Source organism: Hydra vulgaris, chromosome 11 (genome assembly GCF_038396675.1).
Source record: "Hydra vulgaris chromosome 11, alternate assembly HydraT2T_AEP".
Taxonomy (NCBI): Eukaryota; Metazoa; Cnidaria; class Hydrozoa; order Anthoathecata; family Hydridae; genus Hydra; species Hydra vulgaris.
Window position 1 is genome coordinate 21227805 of NC_088930.1, and position 27813 is coordinate 21255617.

Genomic DNA, 27813 nt, shown 5'->3' on the forward strand with positions numbered 1-27813 from the left:
CGTGTATTCATCTTAATTCTAAGTTCCATCAAAAGATTATGAATAAAGTATTGTAAATTTTTTACTTAATAATTTGAGTCATTAGATTCGTTTGTTATTCTGGTCTTACTTTCAAACGGAAGAAATAAGACAATTTTACTGATCCTAGGTGAGAAAGAATTGATCAACTTATTGCTGAGAAACTAGTTTAGCGCGGTACTACCAGAGACATGGTGGGGATTAAAGGGATATATACATGTATATATATATATATATATATATATATATATATATATATATATATATATATATATATATATATGTATTATACTAAATTTATACGTTATACTAAATTTACATATACGTTAAAATTGTGTTTTCATGGAGTCATTAGAACTCACGCCACCGTAATTCTAATTGTAATTTAACGTTTAATTTTTAATTTTGTAATATATGGCTGATGATTGCCGTTAGGCATGAAACTTAAAGTTCCATAATAAAAAGTTTTTTCTTTATCGTTTTTAACTATAATTATATATATATGTATATATATATATATATATATATATATATATATATATATATATATATATATATAATATGTATATACATATATATATATATATATATATATATATATATATATATATATATATATATATATATATATATATATATATATATAATTTTAGTTGAAACAATTTTATATTTAGGTTATTGCAACTCTTGCTGCAGTCGATTGTACACAATCACAAGCTACATGCAATAAGTTTGAAGTTAAAAGTTACCCAACTATTAAGTATTTTATCAATGGAACTTTAATGTATGGATTAAACACATACAAAGCTGATGATATTGTTGCATTTATGAAGGATCCAAAAGAGCCACCACCTCCTCCACCTGCTGACTTGCCATGGGCTGAAACATCTGGATCTGAAATACTTCATTTGTCCGATGAAAATTTTAAAGATGAAATGAAAACAAGAAAACATACTTTAGGTTTTATTTTTTAGATATTTTTTCTTATTTATCTTTTATTATTGAACTGATTTATTTAGGTGCACTTATTTAAAAAAATTTGAAGTAAAATTTATATAGAAATATAATTATATTTCTATATATATTATAATTGAAAGTTTCAATAAAACTTAAGTAACAATTTTTATTTAGCAGATACATTGAATGTTATAACTAATAAAAGTAGTTTTAGTCTCTTTTACCTTTTTAAAAGAAAGTCTTTTTTAAAAGTGATTTTTGAAGTTATAAAAAGTTTCTAAGAACAGTAAAAAGTTAACTTTTCACTGTTCTTAGAAAGTCATACTGTTGTATGCACAAAAAATTTAATTCCATTAATAAACATTTGTTCATAGTTGGACAAGAAAATTGTAATAATGCATACTAAATTAGTTAATGAAGTTTTGTAGTCTTTCCACAAGTTATAATGTGATATTATTGTAGGCACAGTTGGGGCAAGAATTTATTCATTAAATAAAGAGTTGAATAAATACACCCTACTTTTTTTTACAGGCACATATTTAAATTGGTGACTAAGGAACCAGGGCCTTTACTCTAAGGATCTATTGTTTTCTCTAGAATCAAGAGTTTTCCTAATTTTGATAGTTATATTTTTGGTTTTAGTTTGGTTTAAGTATGGAAAATAATAATATTTTATTAAGGATAGAAAAACATCTATAGGATCACAGTTAGGGTTAAAGATCTGGTTTGAGCATGGCCAAAGTTTAAAATTTGCTCTTTTTTTTTGGCAATAAAAAACAGGCTTTTAATTTTTTTTTTAAAGAAGTTCAGTAAAAAAATGGCAAACAATGTTTCTAGTGTAACTTCCTAAACTTTATCATCAAATAAAGAACAATTAATTAAGTTATTAAAAATTCTTAGTTGTCTCTTCCATGAGGATCAAGGACTCTTATCCCTTATTTATGTCCTGCTGATTTGTCTGACATTTTGTAACTCTGAGAATTTAATTCTTAATACTCCATGTCTTGAGGCTCTTTGTTGAGGACTAGAAATAGTGTCTCAATCATATTATTTATCTTAGGCAGATGTTGACATCTGGCTACTACTCTCTATGTAGAAAGCTTTTGGGCAAAGAATTATGCAAAAAAAATTTATTGATTAGCTTTCCATCTCTTTTATATCTAACAGTCTGGAATAGGTGTTAACCTGTGTTACATTGTTTTCTGTCTGGGATAATAAACTCTGAATTGTCTTATCTCTTTTTTTTATGTGTTATCTCCTAATATAAGTATAAATCTAATAAGATTCTTAGATCAGCTAGCAAGACTTGCGCTTAACTAATTGCTTAGGGTGCTTAAGGTGCTTAAGATTCAAGTTCACTAATAATTTAAAGCATGTCTGTAGTACCTAATGAAAATATTTTACATAAAAATTTAAGTTGTTTCTATCTGTTACTTAGATTCATGGTCGTTAAAGTCATTTTCATCTGTTATGTTTTACCTCTTATAAAATTCACCAGACATACTGCTTTTTATGAGACTAATTTATTCGGGTCTCAGTGTTGATGGCTATTGTTCTCTGATTCAAATAGACTCCAATAGTCACATGTTAGGCCTGGGGATATATTTGCATATAAATTTGCCATTGAGCTTGTTGAGTTCTCAGTTTTTCTTTGCTCTTCTTTGGGTGATTTGAACAATGCTATAATCTTAATATAACTTTTTGATACTTTTTTCTTCATCAGACATCATCATACTTTGATCTTGAAACTGATTTTTATAATTTTTTTTTGTGATAATCCTTGGGCTGATGTCTTTGGTCTTGCTGAAAATTGTGCCTCCTACATGATCTCCTAGATTCATTTAAGTTTTTTTCTTGTCAGTTTCATGTCAAGCCACCACTTGATATGAACCACCATTCTTGGACAGCAGCTATTTCTAATCAAAATTTCATTTTTTTTTAAAACACAATTTTTCTTGTTGCAAGAAATTGATGCGAAAAGTTTCTGATATTTTATCTCAGACGTTCTAGAACCTTTCGAAAAATCTTAAACAATTTCATTAACAAATTCAAATATAAGATTTCATTTTTCATCTCTTTTCATTTCAGGTATGATCTTATTACCTATCCTAAGTGTAATCAGAACTACTTGCAAAGAGCTTTTCTTCTAATTCATTTTGAATCAATTAATGACCACACATCTTTTGACATCCCAGAGAAAGAGCTATATCCATTGTAAAATATTCAAATCAGCTTTTTACCAAAAACTTCTCAGCTAAACTCTTATACAGCATTTGGTCTGGATAATATTTCTGTCACAGTTTTATGAATGTGTTCTCCCGTGTTCTTTAATACTCTTTAAAGTGTTTAAGAAGTGCTTAATTGAATCTTATTTTGCAATCACATATGGCATTCATGGTTCTGAACTCTGAAGCGATTACATGATTAGTTTTCCTAATAATTACCCAGTCTCCTTTCTGCAACCAGCAAGCTCTTTAAGTTTTTAATTAACAAACCTCTATTATCTCATATTGAGTCTAACAACTTTCTCTCTGACAATCAATACAGATTTAAATCATCTTATTCTATAGCTGATTTGTTAACTGTTGTAACAGATTTTATCAGACATTAGAGAAGTGGAGAGACAAGGGCTTTTATTCTTGACATATTAAAAATTTTCAATAAAGTCTGGCATGCTGGTTGTCTCCATAAGCTTTTTTCATAAGGTGTATCTAGAAAAGTTTTTTAATTTTTTTTTTTTTTTTCTAAGAACAGGCAGATCTTAAATGTGATCTCTCTAATGTGACAGCTTTTTTTTTTCTTCTTAAAAACAGGCAGATCTTAAATGTGATCTCTCTAATGTGACAGCTTAGGAATAGCTGGTAAATTTTATCCCAAACGAAACTCAATTATTTACTGATTACAGTGTAGTTAATATTCCTATATTAATGGCCACAGTTTTACTGAGTTCTCTTATTTCTTCTTGGATTATCTTTCAGTACTGGCCTCTCATGTTAATTATGTATACAAATCTCCTATTCATCTCTGTATATCATCCTATCATCACCTCTATTAATGACACAGATTGATTGATTGATACGACCTTTTATCACTTCCATGACATGAACCTATCGTCACTTCCATTTGGTTTCGTTAACCTAAACTCACTCTTGCATGACTTGACATGCATTAAAGTTGCATTCTTTCACTATAACTGTTCTTTTTTGCTTGAAAAATTTATATTCATCTAGTTTTTCCATGCACATTAATGCTTTGTTCTCTCCTATCTTTATTTTTCCCTAAGCCATACAATTTTCTTTTTGTTAATTAAAGTTAATGAAATAAAAATTTTATTAACGAATTAAACCCTGAAAATTATTCTTTTTTTCAGTTCTTGCTCATTAACTTTTTTCTTTGCTTTCTTTTAACTCACAACTTAAATGGTTGCTTGTTGCCTTTTTGGGAGTGAGTCAGCCCCTTTTTTTTATTAGCCTTAATAAATATAAACTTTTTTTAAATTATTTTTGGTCTAAGCAACAAATATTAAATATATATATATATATATATATATATATATATATATATATATATATATATATATATATATATATATATTTAAACCTCTGAATTGAATGAGAAAGGGTAAGCAGAAGAGATTAAAGATCTCTAGGTAACAATCTAGTTTTATTCTTCTCTTCTCCTTTTCGTTTTATTGAATTATTATTAAAAATAAAAATATTTATTTGCAATAAAAGGATCTTGTATAAGAACAAAGTAGAGAGATGTAATAAAAAGATCTTGTATAAGAACAAAGTAGAGAGATGTAATAAAAAGATCTTGTATAAGAACAAAGTAGAGAGAAGTAATAAAAAGATCTTGTACAAGAATAAAGTAGAGAGATGTAATAAAAAGATCTTGTATAAGAACAAAGTAGAGAGATGTAATAAAAAGATCTTGTACAAGAATAAAGTAGAAAAATACAATAAAAGGATCTCATACAAGAAAAAAGTAGAGAGATGTAATAAAATGGTTTTGGGGAGGGGTAATTCCACATCAAATCACCCAGTCCATTGAAGCATGTGTCTTCTTTTTGTGTTATATTTTGACACATTATTCCTAACTATAAAAAAATATTGCATGCAAAATTTAAGCTAAAAATGTTGAGCGGTTGACAAGATACTGCAATTTTAAAATTGACCTGGTTTCCCAAAATGACCCGGTTTTCATAACATTCTGAAAAAATATTTTTCTTAAAAAAATAAGAAATAAAAATGGCAAAATTATGAAAATAAACATATATAATGTTTTTTTGATGCTGAATTCAATAAATGTACTTAAAATGCTGAAATATAAAAGGAACATGCTTTAAAGTTAATAAAACAACTAGTTTCTATAAACCAACTTTGGGGCCCAATATCTCAAAACACCCCCGTCAAATTTTTTTTTTTTTTGCTGGTAATATTTTCAGCTGCTTATAATCTTACTAGGCACAAAAAATCTAACTGGAAAAACTACTGTAACATATGGAACTTTAATTTCAAAGATGTGTTACTTTTTTAAGAAATTCCCAAACAATATTTGTAAATAAAATAAAAATAAGTTAGTAGTAATTTAAAAAGTGACTTAAATATACAAGATTTTTTAAGGTATTGAAGATGTAAGTTATTTTGACTGTGTTTGTAATAGTTCACAATATTGTTCCCATATTACTTGTACTTCTCCTATTTCGCATGGTGACTTTCTGTGGGACGTGGCAAAAAAGTTCCATTCAACTTTAAGGGCAAATTCGCTCTCTAGTTGGCATAGATTGTAAAAGTTTTTACAATTTTTGTACTGTTCTGCACAACCATCAGTGAATAAATGTAATTTGGACAGATTGGGAAAATTTATTTTTAATATTGGTATGATTAGTTGGAATATTTTGTACACATAAGTTACATCATATGTATGTTGTCTGATATAAAACAGCAGGAAATATGTTTCAGTACACCTTTATCGTTTTTATAGTATATCACTAATGGATGTAAAGAACATTGTTGGGTGTTCCAATGATAGCTTTGTATTTCATCTTGGACTACAAAAGCATAATTTTCAGCAAAGTCGCCAATAATGATAATGTTTGATTGATCCATATTTTGTTTTAGTTGGTTAAGGTACTGTGATTGAGAGTGAGCAATAAAAGAATGAGCTTGTAGCTTTTCAAAGCAAGATACTAATAGTTCAACAAATGTTGGAAAATCTGCTGTTAAACTCAATAGTGTTGCAGGATCAGTAGTTTGCCATTGCTTGTACAGTCATCTCAAAATCATCTTTATATTCTCCAAAAATCTTATACAAATATTTGGTGAGGGGTTCTTTAACGGGTGATGCGGAAGTTATCGGACAAAATAAAAACGTCAATAACTTATTTATAAATAAAAAAACAAACTACTATTATATTTTTTTAAAATAAAGCATTTATCTTTTAATAAAAATATTATTTTATATGAAATATTATTTTTTATATGAAAAAACACCACCATCTGCAATTGATCTCAAATTTGCTCTGACGCCTTTCATATGCGACAGTAAAAAGTTTAAATCAATTTCTTGTAGTTTTAGTTTAATGCGATCAATCAAAACTTGCTCTGTTGAAGCTTGCCAATCTCCCTCGTAAACCTTCTGTGCCAAATGTCCCCAAAAATTTTCAATTGGTCGTGCTTGAGGCACATTTGGGGGATTGGATTCTTTATCAACGTAATAGACATATTGGTCCATCCAATTTAGAGAATCTTTAGAATAATGAGAACTTGCTAAATCTGGCCAAAATAAATAGTTAAAGTCTCCATGATACTTGTGAATAAATGTAAGAAGTCGTTTTTCTAAACATTCATTAATATAGATTGATGAATTGATCGCTACAGCCTTGGAAGTGCGAAACAATGGCTCGGACATACCACGGTCAGATATGGCTATCCACATTAATAATTTTTTTGGAAATTTCTCTTTTCCTATAAAACGAACACTTTCTGGGCATGTCTTTTTGTTGTTTGTGTAGTATCCAGAATTTCCTGGCATGTTGTCCCCTGCAAAACAAAAGTATTTTTCGTCATCGATGACTAGAAGCGATTTTGTGTTATAGAGTTGGTTAACTAGTTTCCTGCTTCTTTTCTTTGCCTTTATTTGTTGTTCTATAGTGAATTTTGGAGTCTTTTCACGTTTTCTATATTTAATATTCATTTTTTTAACTGACGACCAATTGTCGATTGATTTACACCGAATTTAATACCTATTTTTCTCTGACTGACCCCTTTTCGATTGTTGACAAGTCTCGTTAATTCGGCTTTCTTTTCTTTAGTCCAGGATGTCGGACGACCAGGGTGCTTTCTATCAGAAAACAATTGAACAGTTTCAAGTCTTTTTAGGTTATCATATATTGTACTTCGAGCAAATCCTTCCTTTTCAAAATGATTTACGATTTTTTTTTTTAATATTAGGTTTATTTACAAAAAACATTTTTAGTCGCTTTCGAAAAGATTCTCGTTCAGCTGCATTTAACCTCATTTTACCACAAAAACTGATTACTATGCTCAAATAATAATCAGTTTTTGTGATAAAATCAAAGATAAACCCCAAAAACTAATTATTATGCTCAAACAATGAAATTAGGATTTGTCCGATAACTTCCGCATCACCCGTTATGTCGGTTTTTTAAAGCCTTATAGTAATTCGTTATCAGAAATATCTTTGCTACCTTGATAATATTTTACATTAAAATAAAAATTTTCAGACGCACAATCAGGTGGTCTATAATAAAAGCTTAATTATTTTTTTTATAGATAATTAATGTTGAAGACTCAATAGTAGTTGGCCAGGCTAGCAAAATTGCAGCTTATCATTAATTTATCTCCCATAGTGCATAATTTATCTCCCATAGTGCATTATGAAGGAAAAAAGGTTGATTACCTTATCAGACGACAAAAGTAACAGCCAAAAGTAATTTTTTAAAAGCATTTTTATAACTAAAATTTTAATTAATTTTTTTAAATTTTAAATAATTGTGTTTCAAATAATAAAGTTTATATTTTATAGAACGTTTATGCCAACGCATAAAACCACAAAAACTAATTATTATGCTCAAATAATAAAATTAGGATTTGTCCGATAACTTCCGCATCACCCGTAACCAGGACAATTATCACACTGTGAAAGCATGCATTCTTTGTTTCCTACTGAGCAAACGGTTTTTGAAAGTAAATCTTTATACTTTAGTCCAATATTTAAGGCATCTACTAACAATATAGCATTTTAGTGATAAGAACAAACACAAACAGAATGTGTACTACTTACACCTGGCAAAATGCACCACTTTGATCTATGTGAAGCAAATTTTGAACTTAACTTATTTGTATTTCAAGGTTGTTTTCTTTGTATAATGCATATAGTTCCTTTAAATTACACAAAAGCAGTTTTTTTTATTTATGGACATTCTTTTGAATTCTGACAAAAATTTAACAGAATCCTTTATTTTTTCATGTAAGATTTTACCTTTATACAACAGAGAGATTGCTAATGATCCTTTTTTATTAAAAATTTGTCTAGCCATTTTTGCTGTATTCTGTAACTGCAAATATTTTTTGGTATTCTGTTACTGGGTCAAATCATTATATTTCAACCAATGGCCTGTGGGGCACCATCTCTGATTTACCTGATTTTTACATATCATTATCTACATTATATAGATTTTCCAGCAAGTACACAGTGTTTTGGCCTTAAAAGAGCAAATGATGTTAATCCCACCTTAACTATATCATAAGACTTTGATTCTTCTATCCATTTTTGGTATAGCTCTGAAAGATTACATAATATGAGTCTCTTTTGAATGTGCTTTCTTCCTTCAACTGTTTTTATGCTAATATAATCCGTGGTTCCTGGCAATAATCTGCTATTACTATCATCTTCATAAAAGTTGACAATTTGATTTATAACTTCGGAAGTCAATTTTTTTGAATTTCTTATGTCAGTTGATCTTTCACCAAGGATTCCTTTATTGTCCCACAAAGCTCTTGCTTGCTTTACCATATATTGTGTTGTTTTAAATTCATTAACTGTTTCCTGAATGGTCCAATGGACAGGAACTAAGGTGAGTAATTTTATTTTCTTTGAAATACTATTCTTATTATGAAACTTTTTTTTTAGCTGTTCTACTAGATAATCTAAAGTGGAGATTTTAAGTGTAGCATTTTGTGACACTTCTTGTTCAAATAAATTCAAAGACTCATTTAACAACTTAACTTTTTATTTTATTTTATTATCATTTTGTAACATTCTCATGTTTAATGATCTTTTAATTGGTGACAAACCAAATTTTATAAGACAAGGATTTAGGTTATCAATTTGTATAACAGAGTTATCAGGTAACACATAATCTGGATCTTTTCTCTCCTCAACTGCTTCAACATTCTTGATTTTTCTAACGCAACTAAAACATATTTTTTTCCCAGGAATTAAAGGAAAGTTCAGTTGATTATGCTCCAAAGTGACAGTTGTCAGATTTCTTTTAACAATTTTCAAATGAATTGAGAGAGGATCACAGCATGACTTATAAAATGTTGGATAGTATTTAATAAATTGTAGACTATGATGAGTACAAATTCTATGCAGATTATTATTTTTTATTCCAGTTCTTAAGGTCAGCAAGTATTTTTCCTCATTTAATATTTCCAAAATTTCAGACTGACCACAGTATGTATTTTTATGACAATCTAACTTTAGTTCAATCCCAATAGAACAAGAATTCATTATTTTCTTCACTATAAAAAATTGAATCGAATTAAATTATTGTTGAACCTACTAAATAAATTTATAAATAAAACTAAGATACAAACAAATAAAGAAAAAAAAATTGCAAAAACAAAGTTTAAAATATGAAACAGATTTTTATATATATATATATATATATATATATATATATATATATATATATATATATATATATATGTTATGTTTATATATATATATGTTATGTTTATATACATATATGTTATGTTTATATATATATATTGTTATATATATACATATACAATAAAAAACATAATATATATATATATATATATATATATATATATATATATATATACAAATAATATATATATATAACTCATATATACAATATATATATATATATATATATTTATATATATATATACACATACGTATATATATATATATATATATATATATATATATATATATATATATATATATATATATATATATACACACACACGTATATATATATATATATATATATATATATATATATATATATATATATATATATATATATATATATATATATATACACACACGTATATATATATATTTATTTATATATATATATATATTATATTTTTAAATAAATAATCTGACTACTGATCTATATTTCTAATTTACAGCTCATTCACATTTTCTTAAAAATAATAATTCAAATTATGCAATCGTTATGATAACGATTGCATAATTTGAATTATTATTTTTAAGAAAATGTGAATGAGCTGTAAATTAGAAATATAGATCAGTAGTCAGATTATTTATTTAAAAATATAATATATATATATAAGTTTTATTTGTATTGTTCTACTTCACATTGCCATTCATGCATTCATTCATTCATTTCCACTTTTGGAGATTGCACTTATTCAGTTATTAGCATTTTAATTTACAGAAACAAAATTTTGCTGTAAATTGAATTTTGAAATTAACTTAAAATATGTTTAAAGTATCACTATTTACTAGTTATTGCCCCTTTATTTGTGCCCCTACCCAGGTTAAAAAATAGATCAGCATGGGGGGAATCAATCATATCTTTTATTTTTTTAAAAAAGAATTTATAATCAGTTGCACCCATTGAATATGCTAATAGACAGGTTGGGGGGGGGGCACTGGGGCACCAATAATGCATCCAACCCTTGATAATTAAAAAGTAGGGCTATTTTAAAATGCTGCCATTTTTGTTGTGAATGCAACAAGTAAAAAATGTTTGCATTTTCAGATAGTTGAATCTTATGGTCTAAATTGCTGTTAATCTTATATCAATACAAAGTGTTAGAAAAAATTACGAGCATTTCAAAATGGCTGAAAATGGGACTTTTTTGGCAAACAGACAATACATTTTTAGATATATTTCAGTTCTAAACTGCAACAAGCGGCTTATTTTTTGCCTATTTGCAGATAAGAGTAGCTAATCAAAAAACGAAACTGTAAGGACTTGTTGAAGAATAGAAAAGTACTACAGTTAATTTCATTTTGGCCTTTTTAAGCATTTTTTAATTTTTTTTCGAAGTTGAGGAGGCTATAATTTTTTCCTAATATGATACAAGTTAACAAAAACCAGTATTTTTAATACAGAACTACCCAGAAAACACTTCTAGAAAAAATGAGACACTTGTTGAAAGTTAGAAAAAAGTTATGAGGCTTTAAAGTAGCCTGTTTTTACAATTCTTAAATCAAGGGGGTCACTGCGGAGTGTTTATAAAGCTATATTTTCTAAACCGTTGCACTTGGAAGTCTGAAATTTCAAATTTAACCTATCTATATAATGTAGATAATGATATGTAAAAATCAGGAAAATCAGAGATGGTGCCCCACAAAGTTTTGTCAAAATTGGTTGAAATATAATAATTTGACCTTACTGCAAAGTTATTTTATACTTCTAATATTGACCAACTTGGGGTGCCAGTGTTAGAAGTTGAACAATGGTCCTTTTGTCAGAACATAGAATTTTTTCTTTTATCAAGCTCATAATTTCATCAAAATTTTCAGTTTCAATAACATCTTGTTGGCCTTTGCATGCATCTGATGTCATTAAGCCAATATATTGATATATATATAAAATCTATATATGTATAAAATTGTTAATTTGTTAAAATGTAAATAAAATTTTACCAATAAATGCTGTTCTATAACTGAACATTTTATAAACTAGTTATTGCAAATTTTTACAAAATATAATTGTCAAAATTTTTTTAATCAGTTTTTATATAAAAACAAAACAGGATGTTTTTTTCAGTTGTTAAGATCAAATAACTAAGTTATCATATAATTAAGACTTCCTTAAATATAACAAACTTTTTTTTTTTTTTAAGGAGTCTATAAACTAAATTTCATATTTTACAGAATACTATTTGCAAGTTTTTTTAAATAATTTATTGAAAATTTGATATATCTTTGAAATTAAAGTTCCATATGTTTCAGTTGTTTTTCCAGTTAGATTTTTTGTGCCTAGTAAGATTATAAGCAGCTGAAAATATTACCAGCAAAAAAAAAAAAAATTTGACGGGGGTGTTTTGAGATATTGGGCCCGAAAGTTGGTTTATAGAAACTAGTTGTTTTATTAACTTTAAGCATGTTCCTTTTATATTTCAGCATTTTAAGTACATTTATTGAATTCAGCATCAAAAAAACATTATATGTATTTATTTTCATAATTTTGCCATTTTTATTTCTTATTTTTTTAAGAAAAATGTTTTTTCAGAATGTTATAAAAACCGGTTCATTTTGGGAAACCAGGTCAATTTTAAAATTGCAGTATCTTGTTAACCGCTCAACATTTTTAGCTGAAATTTTATGTGTTAACTTTCCTTTTTAAGATGCAACAGCCAAAGAAGTTTTTAAAAAATTTGAGGACCCATGGTTCAAAATTTCCTAAATTTTGGGTGATTTGATGTGGAATTACCCGAAGGTGAATTAAAATTTAAAAAAAAAAAGAAAAAGGATCTCGTACAAGAATAAAGTATAGAGATGTAATAAAATGCCTTGGGGAGATAAATTAAAATAAAAATAAAAAAAAAGGATCTCGTACAAGAATAAAGTAGAGATGTAGTATTAAAGTAGAACCTGTTATAAAGCTTTTCATTATGATAATAATGAGGAGGAGGAGGAGACAAAAAATTTTTTTGTTTTAAAGTAATAAGTCTCCAATGAAAGGCTTTTTTAAATTTCAATCTTATTTTGATTTTTCTTTTTCTAAAATATTTGACTTTTTCCTCAAATGTTAATTTTTTTCTCAAATACTTGACTTTTTTCCCAAATATAAACTTTTTCTAAAGTATTGCCTTTTTTTTCCTCTCATTTTTATTGTTATAAAAAAAAGCTAATAATTTTTTTGATTATAAATTTAGTTATATAAAAATAAAAACAAAACATATAAAATAATGACTATTATAACAATAAAAATAATAATAACACTAATAACAACATTAGTATAAATGTATAATTTTCTTGTTTAAAGTGATGTTTTATGCACCATGGTGTGGCCATTGCAAGAAAGCTAAACCTGAAATTGAGGCTGCTGCTGAATATTTTAAAGATGATCGTAAGATTACTTTTGCAGGTGTTGACTGCACAGTTCACGATGCACTTTGTAAAAGCTATGAAGTATCTGGTTACCCTACATTTAGGTATTGAAGTTTATAATAACTTTCATTAAAACTTGTTTAATTAAAATACATAAAAAACACTACCCATTTATTCTTTTAAATTCCTTTTAAGTCTATGGTTAATTTTTAATGACTATAATTTTACTTTTGTATGATTTGCATAAGTCTTTCTCATGCCATCTTCAGACATTCAAAAGTAAAAACAAATCTGTTTTTGCTTCTAAATGCCCTTCCTGACAATAATGCTGCCACTAGGAAGATTTAGGGTTCATGAGTTCCTCCTATTTTTACCCATTATAAAATGAGTTTTTTTATCTGAGTTTTCATTCTTCTTGGTAAGTTTCCTTCACCATGGCCACTTTATCATTATAACCAGGAAAGGACATGCATACTTTAACATTATAACTGGGAAAAGGCACATTTACTTATGCATTGACAAAAATTTTGATTAAGAAAATATCAGAGTACAAGCTTCCCAGTCTACAGACTACTTGAGTTCCTGCTTTTACTTGATATCTCAAGAAGACTTTACTTTAACTTGACATCTTTGTCTATTTCCTTTTTTATCTCTGGAGTCAACTATTTCTAAAAATGTATTCAGTATGTAAAATTTAAGCATGGATGCTGTGGCACAATTTTCTTTCCTCTTTTGGAGTCAATATGTAACATGTTTATATATATATATATATATATATATATATATATATATATATATATATATATATATATATATATATATATATATATATATATATGTATATATATATATATATATATATACTAATTTTTTCAATTCTGTATTTTTAGGGAAAAAAATAATTCATCAACACATATAATTAGCTTCCAATTTCTGCTTTATTTGTTAGATAAGTAAATTCAAACCACAAAACCAATGTTTACTCTTACCTTATGTTAAAATAAGCGAGTGCTTGTTTTAACATAAGGTTATTACTAGTAACTGTTAAATGAAAACAAATCTATGTTATTGCCAGTAACTGTTGACTGAAAAATAACATACCAAAATAGTATGTTAACACAAGCATAAATATTACAATAAAAGTTAAAAATGCCTAAAACTTTTGAATCAAAATCAAAAAATTTTAATTATGTTGTTATTGAACTGTTTAATTAAATCTGTATGGACACACAGTAGTTGCTAACTGTTTTGCTTTGGTATCAACTTTAATCTAAAGTTTAGCAGACATTATTTTAGCTATATAATTAGTAAAGTATAAATTTAAAAGTTGGTAGAGCATCTTTATTCTATACTTTAGGTATTTTTTGTATGGAAAGAAAGACTTTGTTTATAAAGGAGGAAACACTAAAGAAAATTTTATTGCATTTATGAAAAATCCAGAGGAACCAATAATTGAAAAAAGTCGACCTGTAGAGCCAGAATGGAGTGAAACTAACACTAATGTTGTGCATTTAAATTTTAACACATTTGATAACTTTATCAGCAAAAATCCGTCAGCTTTAGTTATGTTTTATGCTCCATGTAAGTTCTTTTTTTTTTTTTTTTTAAAACTTTATTTTTTGTTGATGGTTACAATAGTTTTAACAAGAATAAACTAATTAAAATCAACACATTTAACAATTATAGACAATACACACTCACATGAAAAAAAAAAAAAAAAAATTCTATAGATATTTTATATTTGTGTAAATTTATTTTTTTCTGTTCATTATTCCTATAATCTTTTTAGGGTGTGGCCACTGCAAAGCACTAAAACCGGCTTATACAGAAGCTGCTGAAGAGTTGTTGTATAAAAATCATAAGTTGTGTGCTGTAGACTGCACTAAGAACCAACATTTGTGTAATGAACAGAATGTTACAGGTTATCCAACTATCAAACATTTCTATAATGGAAAGGTATCACATTATAATGGTGGGCGGTCTAAAGAGGACATAATCACTTTTTTGAGCAGGTAATTTTTATTGATATTTATCATTCAAAAATGTGTTTTGTAAACTCTCACTAATATTAACATTGGTTTGAATATAAATTAATTGTAGGTAAACTAAATTAGATTATTTTAAGAGGTTATTTGCTTAAGTAACCATATTAAATTAAGTGTCATGGAAACCAATTAATTTCTAAAAAATAATTTTTTAAATTTAATTTTAGTATTAAAACTGAAAAGAAGGTGCCAACAACAAAGAATGAATTTTGGGATTCCAATGATGTCATCCATCTTGATGATGTTACATTTCCTGACTTTATTAAGGAAACAAAAACAGTTTTGATAATGTTCTATGCACCATGTAGGCAGAAAAATTTTTAATATTTTAAAATAGTTTTGAAATAAAAGTGTTAGAAAATAGTGATAATTAAATATAATAATATAAATTTTATTCATATGTTATTAATGTATAATTTAAAAATACAATTATTAGTAATAACAATGAAATTAATAATGTTTTTATTTCTAGGGTGCGGCCATTGTAATAAGATGAAAAGTGATTACCAAAATGTTGCAAATATATTTCATTCACAAAAAATTGTACATATTTCTATTGTTTTTTTTTTACTACATATATCTGACTTTACTTGCTTTTATTTTTCTTATTTTTGTACTCTTCTATAATTGTTATTAATTATAATCGTCATTTTAATTATTCCAGCTTCAAGAGAGAATTGCTGCTATAGACTGTGTTGTTAACAGAGCAACATGTATTAAGTATGATGTTCATGGTTACCCTACACGTAAGTTTTAAAAGATTTTTATTTTTTGATAAATTTTTTAGTTTTTAAATAAAAATTAATTTAGTTTGTAGTTACTATATTAATATTAACTATATTAATATTTTTTTGATTTTTTATATCCATTGGTTATGCTTTGTTTGCTTGATCTTCTTTAGTTAAACTCTTTAAGTAAGTTTCATTTTTATACTTTTTGATTTTTAAAATTTTTTCCTAAGCTGTTTTTTTATTTTATTTTATTTGAGCTCTTGTTTTATAGGGATGGTGAAAAATATGCAGACTATGAGGGAGGAAGAACTTCTTCACAAATAGTTGAGTTTGTTAAAAAGTGAGTTTTTTAAAATGAATAATGAAAGTGCATGCATTTGATATCATTTCCTAATACTATATTGTTTTTGTATTAAGAGTTTTTGAATACCAGTATTACTGATGTATTTTTATCTTACAAATTGCTTAATTTGCAATATAGTTTTAAAACAGGTTTGAATATATCCAATTTCTTCTACTTCTATTAAACTTCAATTTTTTAAACAAATTTAAAATTGCATATTTACAAATTTAAAACTGCATATGGACTTTCTCTATATATAATGTGAAGAAAAAGGTTTGAAAGGAAAAAGTTTAAAAAAATTTGATTTAGAGAACAAAGGTGAACTCATTAAATTTCATTTTAGAATGAATAATAAGATTTTTACTTTAATTGTTAATGGAAAGTAAGTTTATTCAAGTTAAATTTACTGACCACTGCATTCCAAATTATTATCTAAATTAGTCCTAAGTTATAGCAGAGAAAATGTGTTTTAAATCTGTGTTTTTAAATTTTAAAAATGTATTATAAAAAAGTAAAATTGTCAGACAAATCATTTATGAAGAAATTGAACCTGCTTAAAGATTGAGCCTCTTTTCCATTGTCATAAGGTTGCATCTCTTTCTCTTTTTTACAAATACTACCATGAGTGCTGCTCAAACTGCATAACTCATCATTCAGCTTAAGTGCATCTTTTTACTGTAACCTTTTCTTCATCCTTAAAACACATTTGTTTATCTATTGTTTTACCTCAAACATTAGTGCTATGAAATTCTCTCCCAGCATTATGTTTTTCTAACAATTTATAGTTTTTTAAGACTGCTAAGTTGACTACCAACTTTATTAGCTTGTAAACTTGATGGAAGTGAATTTGTTTTTCATGAAAAAATTTTTATGTTATAACTTTAAAGATAAAATTAATAATTTTGTAAAATTAAGTTAATTTTTTTGCTTATGATTTATAATGCATCACTTAAGTATAAAATAATTTTATAATATATAATGATATAAAAATAATATATATAAAATAATAATAAAATTCCATATAAAATAGTTTTTAAATAGAAGCCTTCGTTCAAAATATTTTTCAAAGAACTATTTTTCTACTACTAGTAAAGTTGTATTACCTAATTTTTAGTTCTCGTTATTCTACACCACCAGTACAAAGTTGGTCTAATGAAAACACAGCTGTTGTTCATCTTAATGATGACACATTTGATTCCTTTGTTGCAGAGTATACATCTGTTTTGGTTATGTTCTATGCTCCTTGTAAGCAAATTTTTGATAAATATCTTTTTATTTTTTTTTTATTTTTTTTTTTACTATCTTCCCCCTTTTAATGGCTTTTTTTCCTAAAATAAATAGATATATAATAGATATAAGTAATCAAGTAATTAGGACAATATAAACTAATGTACAGGGTGTGGCCATTGCAAGAGTATGAAGCCAGCCTATGAGAAAGCTGCAGAATATGTTAATCTTAAAGAAGAGGTAATTAATTGTTAAAAAACAAAAATATTTTACTTTTCTGTGGTTTATTTTACTTCTGTTTACTAGGTTCCTGGTAAACTAGCAGCTTTTGATTGCACTGTTAATAAAGTTGTTCCAAAAGCTTTAGCTTTACAGGGATACCCAACTTGTAAGTAATTTATATTTTGCAGTTTTTATTTTTTAAGTTTGCATAAAAACATTAATTGCATAAACTCATCTTTAACTACACTACTATTTTATCTTTAACCACTATTTCGAGTAAATAAGATACTGACTGCTGCTTTTTTTTGTGCTGAAAATCTGTTGTGATATAAATTTATAACTATAGATAAGGTTGAACTTAAAAAGAAAGTAGAAATTTTTAATGTAAAAAACTTGCATAAATCATAAAAAGACATTCCTGAGAAGTTAAACCATTTATTGAATGTGTTTGTATCTATCTATATACAATACTTGTAATTTGTACAGCCGGGTCATTTTACAATTTTAAAAAAGGACATTTTTAACCAAAATTCATCAAGTTTGCAGTTATATACTTTATCTTTACTTTTTACATATTTTTACATATATTTTTATTCTTTTTCTATATATTTTTTTTTAGCCTGTGAAAATTAATTACATCCAAAAATGTTTAGACATAAAAATAGAAATTAAAGTTCTTAGATCATTAAAAATAGGTTTAATAAAAATAATATATAAATATAAATAATAATTGAAAAGCTTTTTTAAGTACTTAATTACATCTTTCTTTTTTAAGTACTTAATTACATCTTTCTTTTTTAAGTACTTAATTACATCTTTCTTTTTTAAGTACTTAATTACATCTTTCTTTTTTAAGAACTTAATTACATCTTTCTTTTTTAAGTACTTAATTACATCTTTCTTTTTTAAGTACTTAATTACATCTTTCTTTTTTAAGTACGTAATTACATCTTTCAATAGACTGTTCATAAACCAGAAATGTTGAGTATTAGATTTGTAATGATTATTGCAATAAACATAAAGACATTAAAATGTTAAAAAAAAAGATGTTTACTAGTTCTTACCGTATTTTTCCCCTCAATATAAAAATCTTTAATCTATTTGTATATATTACATATATTGTAATAACTACAATGTTTTGGATTTTTAAACTTCATACTTGAAGAATATTCTCATTAAGAGGATTTTATCAAAATGAATATATAGTGTTACAATGTTACTTTCTAGATATGTTAACAAAGAAACTTCTATAGTTTTAGTACATGGTTCCTTCAGTCCACTCCCATTTTAATTTCAAATCACATTGACAAAAGTTGAAAGTTATATTTGTTGTTTTGAATCTAAGTAAATTTTTAATCTTTTTTCTAAATTGTTATTTTACATGCGAATACAAAAATAAAATAAAAATGTTTTAATGGTCTAGAAATATTTCAATGTTATCATTTTATAAATATATTTTTAATCATTTCAGACATTATAACTTTAGAATTGAGTTCTACAATGACATTTGATGCAAATGAGTTGATGACATTTAGATATAAATGTCTTCAGTATTTAAATATAATTGGATATTAAATATAAATGACATTTAAAAAATGATTTTCACTATAATTCTTGTCTTTTAGTTATGTCAATACAAATTTTGTAATAAAGTTTTATCATCAAACTTAATCATAAGCTGTCCAAAGGATTCAATTGAACACAAGTTATCCAAAGTTATCCCTAATTTTGTTTATGTTAATAAACAATATTTGAGTTACATCATTTGATCATTAACAATATTGCAATGAATCACTTTTTTTTAATTGAAAACTATGAACCACCCTAATGTACAGCTAAATTCATCCCTAAATATAAGTTCAGCTAATACATTAGAAAAATATAATAAAACTTGTTTATTTATTAAGTTGATAATGCTTTATTATACTTAATTAGAGTGGTTACATTCTATTAATTTGGATGACTATTTAATTTATGTAATTGTCTCTATATCCTAAATGTTTGAGTCCACCCTGTTTACTTGTGTGACAAAAAAATTAAATATTTGTTGAATGATTCAAATTGTATGTTTTTGACTTGTATTAAAGCTATTTCTAAAAAAGCATGTGATTGGCTAGCTTGAATACTCTAAACAACATTCGAAAAATAATAAAAATGAATAATTTATTTCCTTTGAATAAAATCACTTATTATTATTGAATAGATGATTACAGAAATTACAAAAATTACAGAAAGAAAACAATATAAAAATAAAAGTTCAAATTGAAAATTAAAACATTTAAAATGTCTATGAGTTCTTATTTTAGCTCAACTTTTAAAAATATTTCAAATGTAAGACTTTTTACTCATTCTATAAGAATGAGTTAAAAGTCTTCTTTTAACACATATTTTCTTATAGATTCAAAAAATATTTTAAAAACAAAATGTTTTGTGCTTGTTATTAACAATAAGAAAGGTGTTTTATTTGGAAACTGTTTTCTTAAACTTTGTTCATGATGATTGTTATATATGCGTATGTAATCATGTGTTATAATTTTTAAAAATTTATTCTACTTGCTATTTTTTGATTTTTTATATTGGCATATGAAGTGATGTATTTCAAGTAAGTCAATTCTTATAACTGGTATATGTGTACAGGTTTATGGAAATTATTTGTTGATAATATTTCTTTGGTATCCTTTTTTTTATTTATTAATTTTATTTATAAATTTATTAATTCATTTTTATTGTTGTTGTGGGTAGAATCACAATACTATTAATATCTTAATTTTTTTTGTTTTGTTTTTGTTTTGTTTTTTTGTTAAGCAAGAATAAACTAAAAAAGTTTGATTATATTTTGATTGCATGATAAAAACACTTTCATTAAAACATGAAGATTTGAAAATATTATTAACAAAAAATCAAATACCAAAGATATTATAATAGACAAATCGACTTTCTAATGTTGATTAAAAATTCTTAACAACTGATGTTGGTACTCAACTTGTTGTTGCTGATTAATTATGTTGTTGCTGATGCTTTAATTAATTAAAAAACTTTTGAATCACTATTTTTTTTTTGTATATACAAGATATAAAATATTCTTTGTATATACAAGATATAAAATATTCTTTGTATATACAAGATATAAAATATTGTTTGTATATGCAAGATATAAAGTTTAATATAATCTAAAACAATGGTAAATTTATAAAATAAATTAAAAAAATTATTACGATTTTTTAAATATTTAATAGAATTAAAATTGTAAATGTAACTTACTTGTTCATCTTCATTATTGTCATCATCGTCACCATCATCATCATCATCTTTAACTTAAAGTTTTCTTTGATTATCTTTTACTGCTAACCTCTAATAAAAGCCATAGATTCAAATTATTGTAAAGTATGCATCTTTTAAGGCCTCATTTAATTGCTACTTTTTTACTCTTGATTTCATTCTCTATCTCCATAAATCTTTTATTTGTCCTTGTATGGAATAGAGTTGTCATATTTAGGATGGTTTTTCTAATGGTGCTCTTTTTTTTAAAGAATCATGAATATAGTTAGACCTGCTTCCAAGCTTGAGCTTTTGTCTCATTATTGTAAAGTTTTTTTTCATTTTTACAAATACTAGCATAGTTGCTGCTCTAGAGAGCTTTTATCTCTTTTCCACAAACCTTTCTTTTATCTCTTGTTCCACAAACCTTTATTTAGTATTTTTCTTCAAAAATTACTGTATAAAAGTTATCTCTTTTCTTTATGTAGTCTTTTGAAAAATAAAATAACACGACTTGTTATAAGTTGAAGAATGACCTTGTGAATTTTAATAAAGTCCTTAGTTTAGAATTGTATCTTTTTAAAGAAAAATACTTTTGTTGCGGATTTAGCTTCAATGTTAAATGTTAACTTGGCTAATTGTAATTTCAATAGCATATTCACTAAATTCATACCTTTAGTTCATAACAAACATACAAACATAACTTTCTTATTAGGGTGGAGTGATTTTAAAAATTTTTGAAATTTGATTTGCCTGAGCTGCGAGTCGATGTCTTTTAATGAAAAAAGAGCCTTGCTTTTCTTTTCTTTTCAATTTAGATAAGTTCTTGAGGTTCCTTGTTCGATTATTGGATTGGATTTATAAAACAAGCATTTTTTTCTCTTTTTTTTTAGTCCAAGGTTGATATGGTTTAGAAAAAAAAAATTCAAAAGTATTAGGACCCGTCAAGAATTTAGAATCCTAAGAGGAACTGCAAGATCTCATCAAAATTGAAAAATATTTTTTTACTTTCTTCTTACAATTAATAGACATCGATTTGTGTCACAAAAATATTTATTTTTGAACTTTTTTTTTTTTGCTATGAAAATTGCTCCACTCTATTACTTATCAAGGGTTCTTCTACCTTTGATAGTTGTTGATATTATTTATGGGTTTTGAACACAAACTTGTGTTTTTATATATTTAGGTTTTTTTCATTTTCATTGGTTTTGTTTGTGATAATATTATTGCTATCTGTTATTGCAATATTGTTGTTATTGTTGTTATCTGTTATTGCAATATATTGTTGTTATCTGTTATTGCAATATATGTTGTTATTGGCTATATATTCTTATATTAATACTGGTTGTTTATTGTTGGTTGTTTTTTTATTAGTTTGTTATTGTATTATTATTATTGTTATTGGTTTTATTTGTTTTATATGTTTTTAATGGGTTATTTTTTTGCTATCTGAATCATTACATTATTGTTATTATTGTTGCATTCTAGTTGTTTTTATTTTATAGAAATGTTTTTATTTTTTAGAAATGGTCATCAGTTAGAAAAGTATGAAGGGGATCGTTCATTTGAATCAATTGTTGATTATATGAAAAAGTATAATTAAAATTGTTATAGTAAAGAACTTCTTAAAACAAGGAACAAAATAAATAATCATCTAATTTTATATTCAATTTACTTTAATTGTTTTACTGTGCTGTTTAGAGCTTCAGAAAAAAATAAAGGACCGTCTGCTGTTAAAGAATGGAAAGACGAGCCATCAGCTGTACACCACATAACCCAAAATTCTTTTGAAGAATTTATTCTTGAAAAAGATGTACTTATCATGTTTTATGCTCCTTGGTGTAGTCACTGTAATGGAATGAAACCTGCATTTATGCAGGCAGCTAATACATTAAAGGAAGAAAATTTTCCTGGTGTGTTAGCAGCAGTCGATGCAACTAAAGCAGTAGAGTTAGCAAATAAGGAAGGTGTGAAGGCATATCCTACATGTAAGTTATTAATCATACTTTTTTAAATTTATAGTTTCAACTTTTAATTGTTTTGTTTTTTTACTAAATTGTTTATTTTTACTTTTTAGTGCGATATTACAGGTATTGATTTTTTTGATAAAATTTAGCTTTAAAATGATTATATTTTTTTTATAAAAAAATTATCAATATTTTTTGCATAGTTGATATAAATTTTTTTTTTTTATATATAGTAAAGGAGAGTTTATAGAACAGTTTAGTGATGATCGTTCTGTAGAAAACATCATAAGATTTATGAAAAAACAAAAAGAATCTCTTCATCGTCGTCAAGCTTCTATTGACAACTTTGATTGGTCAGACATGCCTAGTCAAGTCACACATTTATCTGCAAATGGTTTCCAATCTTTTCTGAATGAAAAGACCCATGTTCTTGTTATGTTTTATGTCAAATGTAAAGATTTTTTTTTGTACTTAATTTTTAACAGAAAGACAAAATGTTTTGCAATTTACATCAAAAATATATGAAGTATAAGATATATATATATAACATGATATATAGTTATATATATATATATATATATATATATATATATATATATATATATATATATATATATATATATATATATAAAAGAAACATACAAAATTTATAAAGTTTAAGTTAAGTAAATTTTTTTAGGGTGTAATGGTTGTTTTGAAATGCGAGGAAGTGTTATGCAAGCAGCTTCACGTATCTCCACACAACCATTATATGCTTTTGCTGCTATTAACTGCGATGAAAATGACGGTAAGTGTAATACATTTTTATATGAACTGCGATAAAAATGATGGTGAGTGTAGTTTTGATGAAAATGATGGTGAGTGTAGTTTTGGTGAAAATGATGATTTGTGTATTACTTTTATTATATTAAAGTGGTCAACGTTATATATGCTTTCATGTTAATTTTGGGTTATGTTGGATTTTGCGTTTTTATTTATTTTTTTATTTTTTTGCGATGACTGTTAGAATATCTTTTTTGCAATTTGATGTGATCATCACAATATACGAATTATATTGGAGTGCATTCTTTATCATTTTCAAATTATTTAATTATAAAAATCATTTTCAAAGATGATTTTTATAATTAAATAATTGTAAAAACCATATCTTGGTAATTTCTTGACGATGTTTTTGGATTTTGGTTTCTTTTTTTCTATTTTTAAGATAATTTAATTGGTTTGGTTTGATTCTTTTTTTGTTTGTTTGTTTGGGTTTTAACTAAAAGAACGGTTTGGTTCAGTTAATGCATTCATTTAGTGTGGAGCATATGAGAAGTGATTTTTAGAGAATTGGCATATCTAAACAAAAGAGGAAAAATTTTACTTTATTTAATAATCATTCTCAATTTGCTATAACACCAGCAGGATTTGATAGGTTCTCCACGTTTGTCTCAATACCCTTTAAACAAAAAATATTGTTTTAATATTTTTCTCTTGACAATAACATCAACTGCTTCAGCATAACAACATCAGCTTCAGCATAAGCGTTATTTTTTACTTTGCCTTGAAGAAAATCTTGCATCACATTTTTTGCAAGCAATTTTAGTTTTTAATTGTGTATAAATTTTTAGGATCAAGTTTCAGTTTTAAGAAATCAAGAAGTTATTGATAAGTGTGTTGTAACATTGTGTGTCAAATGTACTTCATATAAACATTAAAAGTAACAATAACAATAGAAATAAGCAACCAAATACTTAATCTAATGCTTTTTACTTAATATATTAATATATTTTTTAATAAATATTTGAAAAAACAAATTGTAAAGAATTTATTCTTTAAATATGACAAAAGATTATTATTAATAATTAATAAAAAAAACTTTGAATCTTCTGTCGTTAACAATATTTTATACTGTTTTAAAAGTTCTGTGTCAAAAAACGCAAGAATGAGAGTTAACGCTAAGTTCACTTAGTCGTAAGATTATTTTTCATGCAGTTTTACATTTATACAATTTCTTATTTCAAATTTAGTATTTTGCAGCAGCATTGGAGTTGTGGTTTTTCCTTCAATCAGGTACTATTCAAAAGGGCAGTTTGTTGAAAATTATGAAGGTATCGTAAAACCCGAAAGTATAGTGAACTATTTGAAATCGAAAGTTAAAGATGAGTTGTAGTTACTTTAATTAGTAGTTTTTTAATATAGCTAAATATTTTTTACTCAATTGGTTAGGATATAGTTTTTGATTAGCTCTTTTATATTTTATTTAATAATAGTATTGTTTTTGTTTTTTTCGTAAAACAGATAAGTTCATTTTGTAATATAGCAAGATATGTAACAACTTTAAACTGTAAATTAAAGGAAACTAAGAATCGCCTGTTAAAATTTTTCTGTACTTTTTATTACTTTCTATTTATACATTTTTATGCAAAATTATTCTGTAACTCTAATGTCAATACTGTAGAATGTATTTGCGTTGATATTTTATGGTGGAACAAATGTAATTTTATGGAATAAAAGATACCTAGAAGTTCAAAGTAAAAATTTTGTGCTAAAGTCGAAAAGTAAGAAAATAACAATTCTTTAAAGTTTTAATAAGTTTTCCGTCCCAAATTAAAAAATTTGAAAATGGACTAAAATTATGAAATAAATTTTAGTTATAAAAATGCTTTTAAAAAATTACTTTTGGCTGTTATTTTTGTCGTCTGATAAGGTAATCAACCTTTTTTCCTTCATAATGCACTATGGGAGATAAATTATGCACTATGGGAGATAAATTAATGATAAGCTGCAATTTTGCTAGCCTGGCCAACTACTATTGAGTCTTCAACATTAATTATCTATAAAAAAAATAATTAAGCTTTTATTATAGACCACCTGATTGTGCGTCTGAAAATTTTTATTTTAATGTAAAATATTATCAAGGTAGCAAAGATATTTCTGATAACGAATTACTATAAGGCTTTAAAAAACCGACATAACGGGTGATGCGGAAGTTATCGGACAAATCCTAATTTCATTGTTTGAGCATAATAATTAGTTTTTGGGGTTTATCTTTGATTTTATCACAAAAACTGATTATTATTTGAGCATAGTAATCAGTTTTTGTGGTAAAATGAGGTTAAATGCAGCTGAACGAGAATCTTTTCGAAAGCGACTAAAAATGTTTTTTGTAAATAAACCTAATATTAAAAAAAAAAATCGTAAATCATTTTGAAAAGGAAGGATTTGCTCGAAGTACAATATATGATAACCTAAAAAGACTTGAAACTGTTCAATTGTTTTCTGATAGAAAGCACCCTGGTCGTCCGACATCCTGGACTAAAGAAAAGAAAGCCGAATTAACGAGACTTGTCAACAATCGAAAAGGGGTCAGTCAGAGAAAAATAGTTATTAAATTCGGTGTAAATCAATCGACAATTGGTCGTCAGTTAAAAAAATGAATATTAAATATAGAAAACGTGAAAAGACTCCAAAATTCACTATAGAACAACAAATAAAGGCAAAGAAAAGAAGCAGGAAACTAGTTAACCAACTCTATAACACAAAATCGCTTCTAGTCATCGATGACGAAAAATACTTTTGTTTTGCAGGGGACAACATGCCAGGAAATTCTGGATACTACACAAACAACAAAAAGACATGCCCAGAAAGTGTTCGTTTTATAGGAAAAGAGAAATTTCCAAAAAAATTATTAATGTGGATAGCCATATCTGACCGTGGTATGTCCGAGCCATTGTTTCGCACTTCCAAGGCTGTAGCGATCAATTCATCAATCTATATTAATGAATGTTTAGAAAAACGACTTCTTACATTTATTCACAAGTATCATGGAGACTTTAACTATTTATTTTGGCCAGATTTAGCAAGTTCTCATTATTCTAAAGATTCTCTAAATTGGATGGACCAATATGTCTATTACGTTGATAAAGAATCCAATCCCCCAAATGTGCCTCAAGCACGACCAATTGAAAATTTTTGGGGATATTTGGCACAGAAGGTTTACGAGGAAGATTGGCAAGCTTCAACAGAGCAGGTTTTGATTGATCGCATTAAACTAAAACTACAAGAAATTGATTTAAACTTTTTACTGTCGCATATGAAAGGCGTCAGAGCAAAATTGAGATCAATTGCAGATGGTGGTGTTTTTTCATATAAAAAATAATATATTTTTATTAAAAGATGAATGCTTTATTTAAAAAAAATATAATAGTAGTTTGTTTTTTTATTTATAAATAAGTTATTGACGTTTTTATTTTGTCCGATAACTTCCGCATCACCCGTTATCAACCATTTCCTCATTTTCCTTACAATCAAAGCAATATCATCTTATAACTCTTCTATAAAAAAAAACAACGTATTTATAACGGTAGTAATGTAAAATCAAAATTCAATTGTTGTTACATTGGAAACATGTCAACTTCAATGGTGACAAAAGTTAAATATACACCATGTACAGAAAGTACAAGAAACGCACTTGTTTTTTTAACTTATATAATACTTTTAAGAAATGATAACTCAATAAATTGATGAGATATACTAGAGTTGTTCGCCGTAAACAAAAACTTACAAAAATTTCGTATTTTTATCTTCCGTATTTCAAGTTGCACTTGCGCAAATTCACCTTTCGTAACGCATTATACGAAAAAAATAAATAATATTAATTCCGTAATAACCATTTACGAAAAGAAACTTGCGAAACAAATCATTTCGAAAAAATACTTGCGAAACAGTTCCTTACGGAAGGAGCGTTT

The 27813-nt window shown here is 26.0% G+C and overlaps 4 protein-coding genes across 5 annotated transcripts in view; all 4 read left to right on the forward strand.

The window, feature by feature from the left end:
• The window catches only part of LOC100208732 (protein disulfide-isomerase A5), a 34921-nt gene extending 16887 nt beyond the window's left edge, over positions 1-18034 (forward strand). The window contains exons 13-24 of the mRNA XM_065810428.1: positions 693-978; positions 13226-13394; positions 14648-14871; positions 15080-15302; positions 15503-15639; positions 15808-15878; positions 16000-16081; positions 16237-16249; positions 16338-16406; positions 17524-17654; positions 17806-17876; positions 17943-18034. Of these exons, the coding sequence (XP_065666500.1) occupies positions 693-978; positions 13226-13394; positions 14648-14871; positions 15080-15302; positions 15503-15639; positions 15808-15878; positions 16000-16081; positions 16237-16249; positions 16338-16406; positions 17524-17654; positions 17806-17876; positions 17943-18032 (1566 nt within the window). The 3' untranslated portion in view covers positions 18033-18034. The remainder of the gene's footprint in view (positions 1-692; positions 979-13225; positions 13395-14647; positions 14872-15079; positions 15303-15502; positions 15640-15807; positions 15879-15999; positions 16082-16236; positions 16250-16337; positions 16407-17523; positions 17655-17805; positions 17877-17942) is intronic.
• A 2345-nt stretch (positions 18035-20379) lies between these two features.
• On the forward strand, positions 20380-23395 carry LOC136087517 (protein disulfide-isomerase A4-like). Of its 2 annotated transcripts, XM_065810431.1 has the most exons (4): positions 20380-20460; positions 22641-22709; positions 22818-23206; positions 23317-23395. In XM_065810431.1, exons 1-3 carry the CDS (start codon positions 20450-20452, stop codon positions 23128-23130), a joined length of 393 nt encoding a protein of 130 aa, XP_065666503.1. In that variant the 5' UTR covers positions 20380-20449; the 3' UTR covers positions 23131-23206; positions 23317-23395. The 2 variants fall into 2 exon arrangements, with proteins under 2 accessions (XP_065666503.1, XP_065666502.1); XM_065810430.1 differs by lacking the exon at positions 20380-20460 and having other exon boundaries at positions 22557-22709.
• LOC136087516 (protein disulfide-isomerase A5-like) lies at positions 23317-25444 on the forward strand. The gene is made up of 3 exons (XM_065810429.1): positions 23317-23534; positions 23763-23870; positions 25093-25444. Exons 1-3 carry the CDS (start codon positions 23378-23380, stop codon positions 25233-25235), a joined length of 408 nt encoding a protein of 135 aa, XP_065666501.1. The 5' UTR covers positions 23317-23377; the 3' UTR covers positions 25236-25444.
• Positions 25445-26498: 1054 nt separating this feature from the next.
• Positions 26499-27224, forward strand: LOC136086920 (uncharacterized). Its single transcript, XM_065809419.1, has one exon. The coding sequence runs from the start codon at positions 26499-26501 to the stop codon at positions 27222-27224; it is 726 nt and encodes a 241-aa protein (XP_065665491.1).
• The last annotated feature ends 589 nt before the right edge of the window (positions 27225-27813 follow it).

Bases quoted from the DNA above. Each gene is read 5' to 3' on its own strand.
- LOC136087517 (XM_065810430.1), top strand. From the start codon at position 22,624: ATGTTTTTATTTTTTAGAAATGGTCATCAGTTAGAAAAGTATGAAGGG. The intron at 22,710-22,817 runs GTATAATTAAAA...TGTGCTGTTTAG, and splicing joins ATTGTTGATTATATGAAAAA to AGCTTCAGAAAAAAATAAAG.
- LOC136087516 (XM_065810429.1), top strand. From the start codon at position 23,378: ATGAAAAAACAAAAAGAATCTCTTCATCGTCGTCAAGCTTCTATTGAC. The intron at 23,535-23,762 runs GTAAAGATTTTT...AAATTTTTTTAG, and splicing joins TGTTATGTTTTATGTCAAAT to GGTGTAATGGTTGTTTTGAA. The intron at 23,871-25,092 runs GTAAGTGTAATA...TTTCAAATTTAG, and splicing joins TAACTGCGATGAAAATGACG to TATTTTGCAGCAGCATTGGA.
- LOC136086920 (XM_065809419.1), top strand. From the start codon at position 26,499: ATGAATATTAAATATAGAAAACGTGAAAAGACTCCAAAATTCACTATA.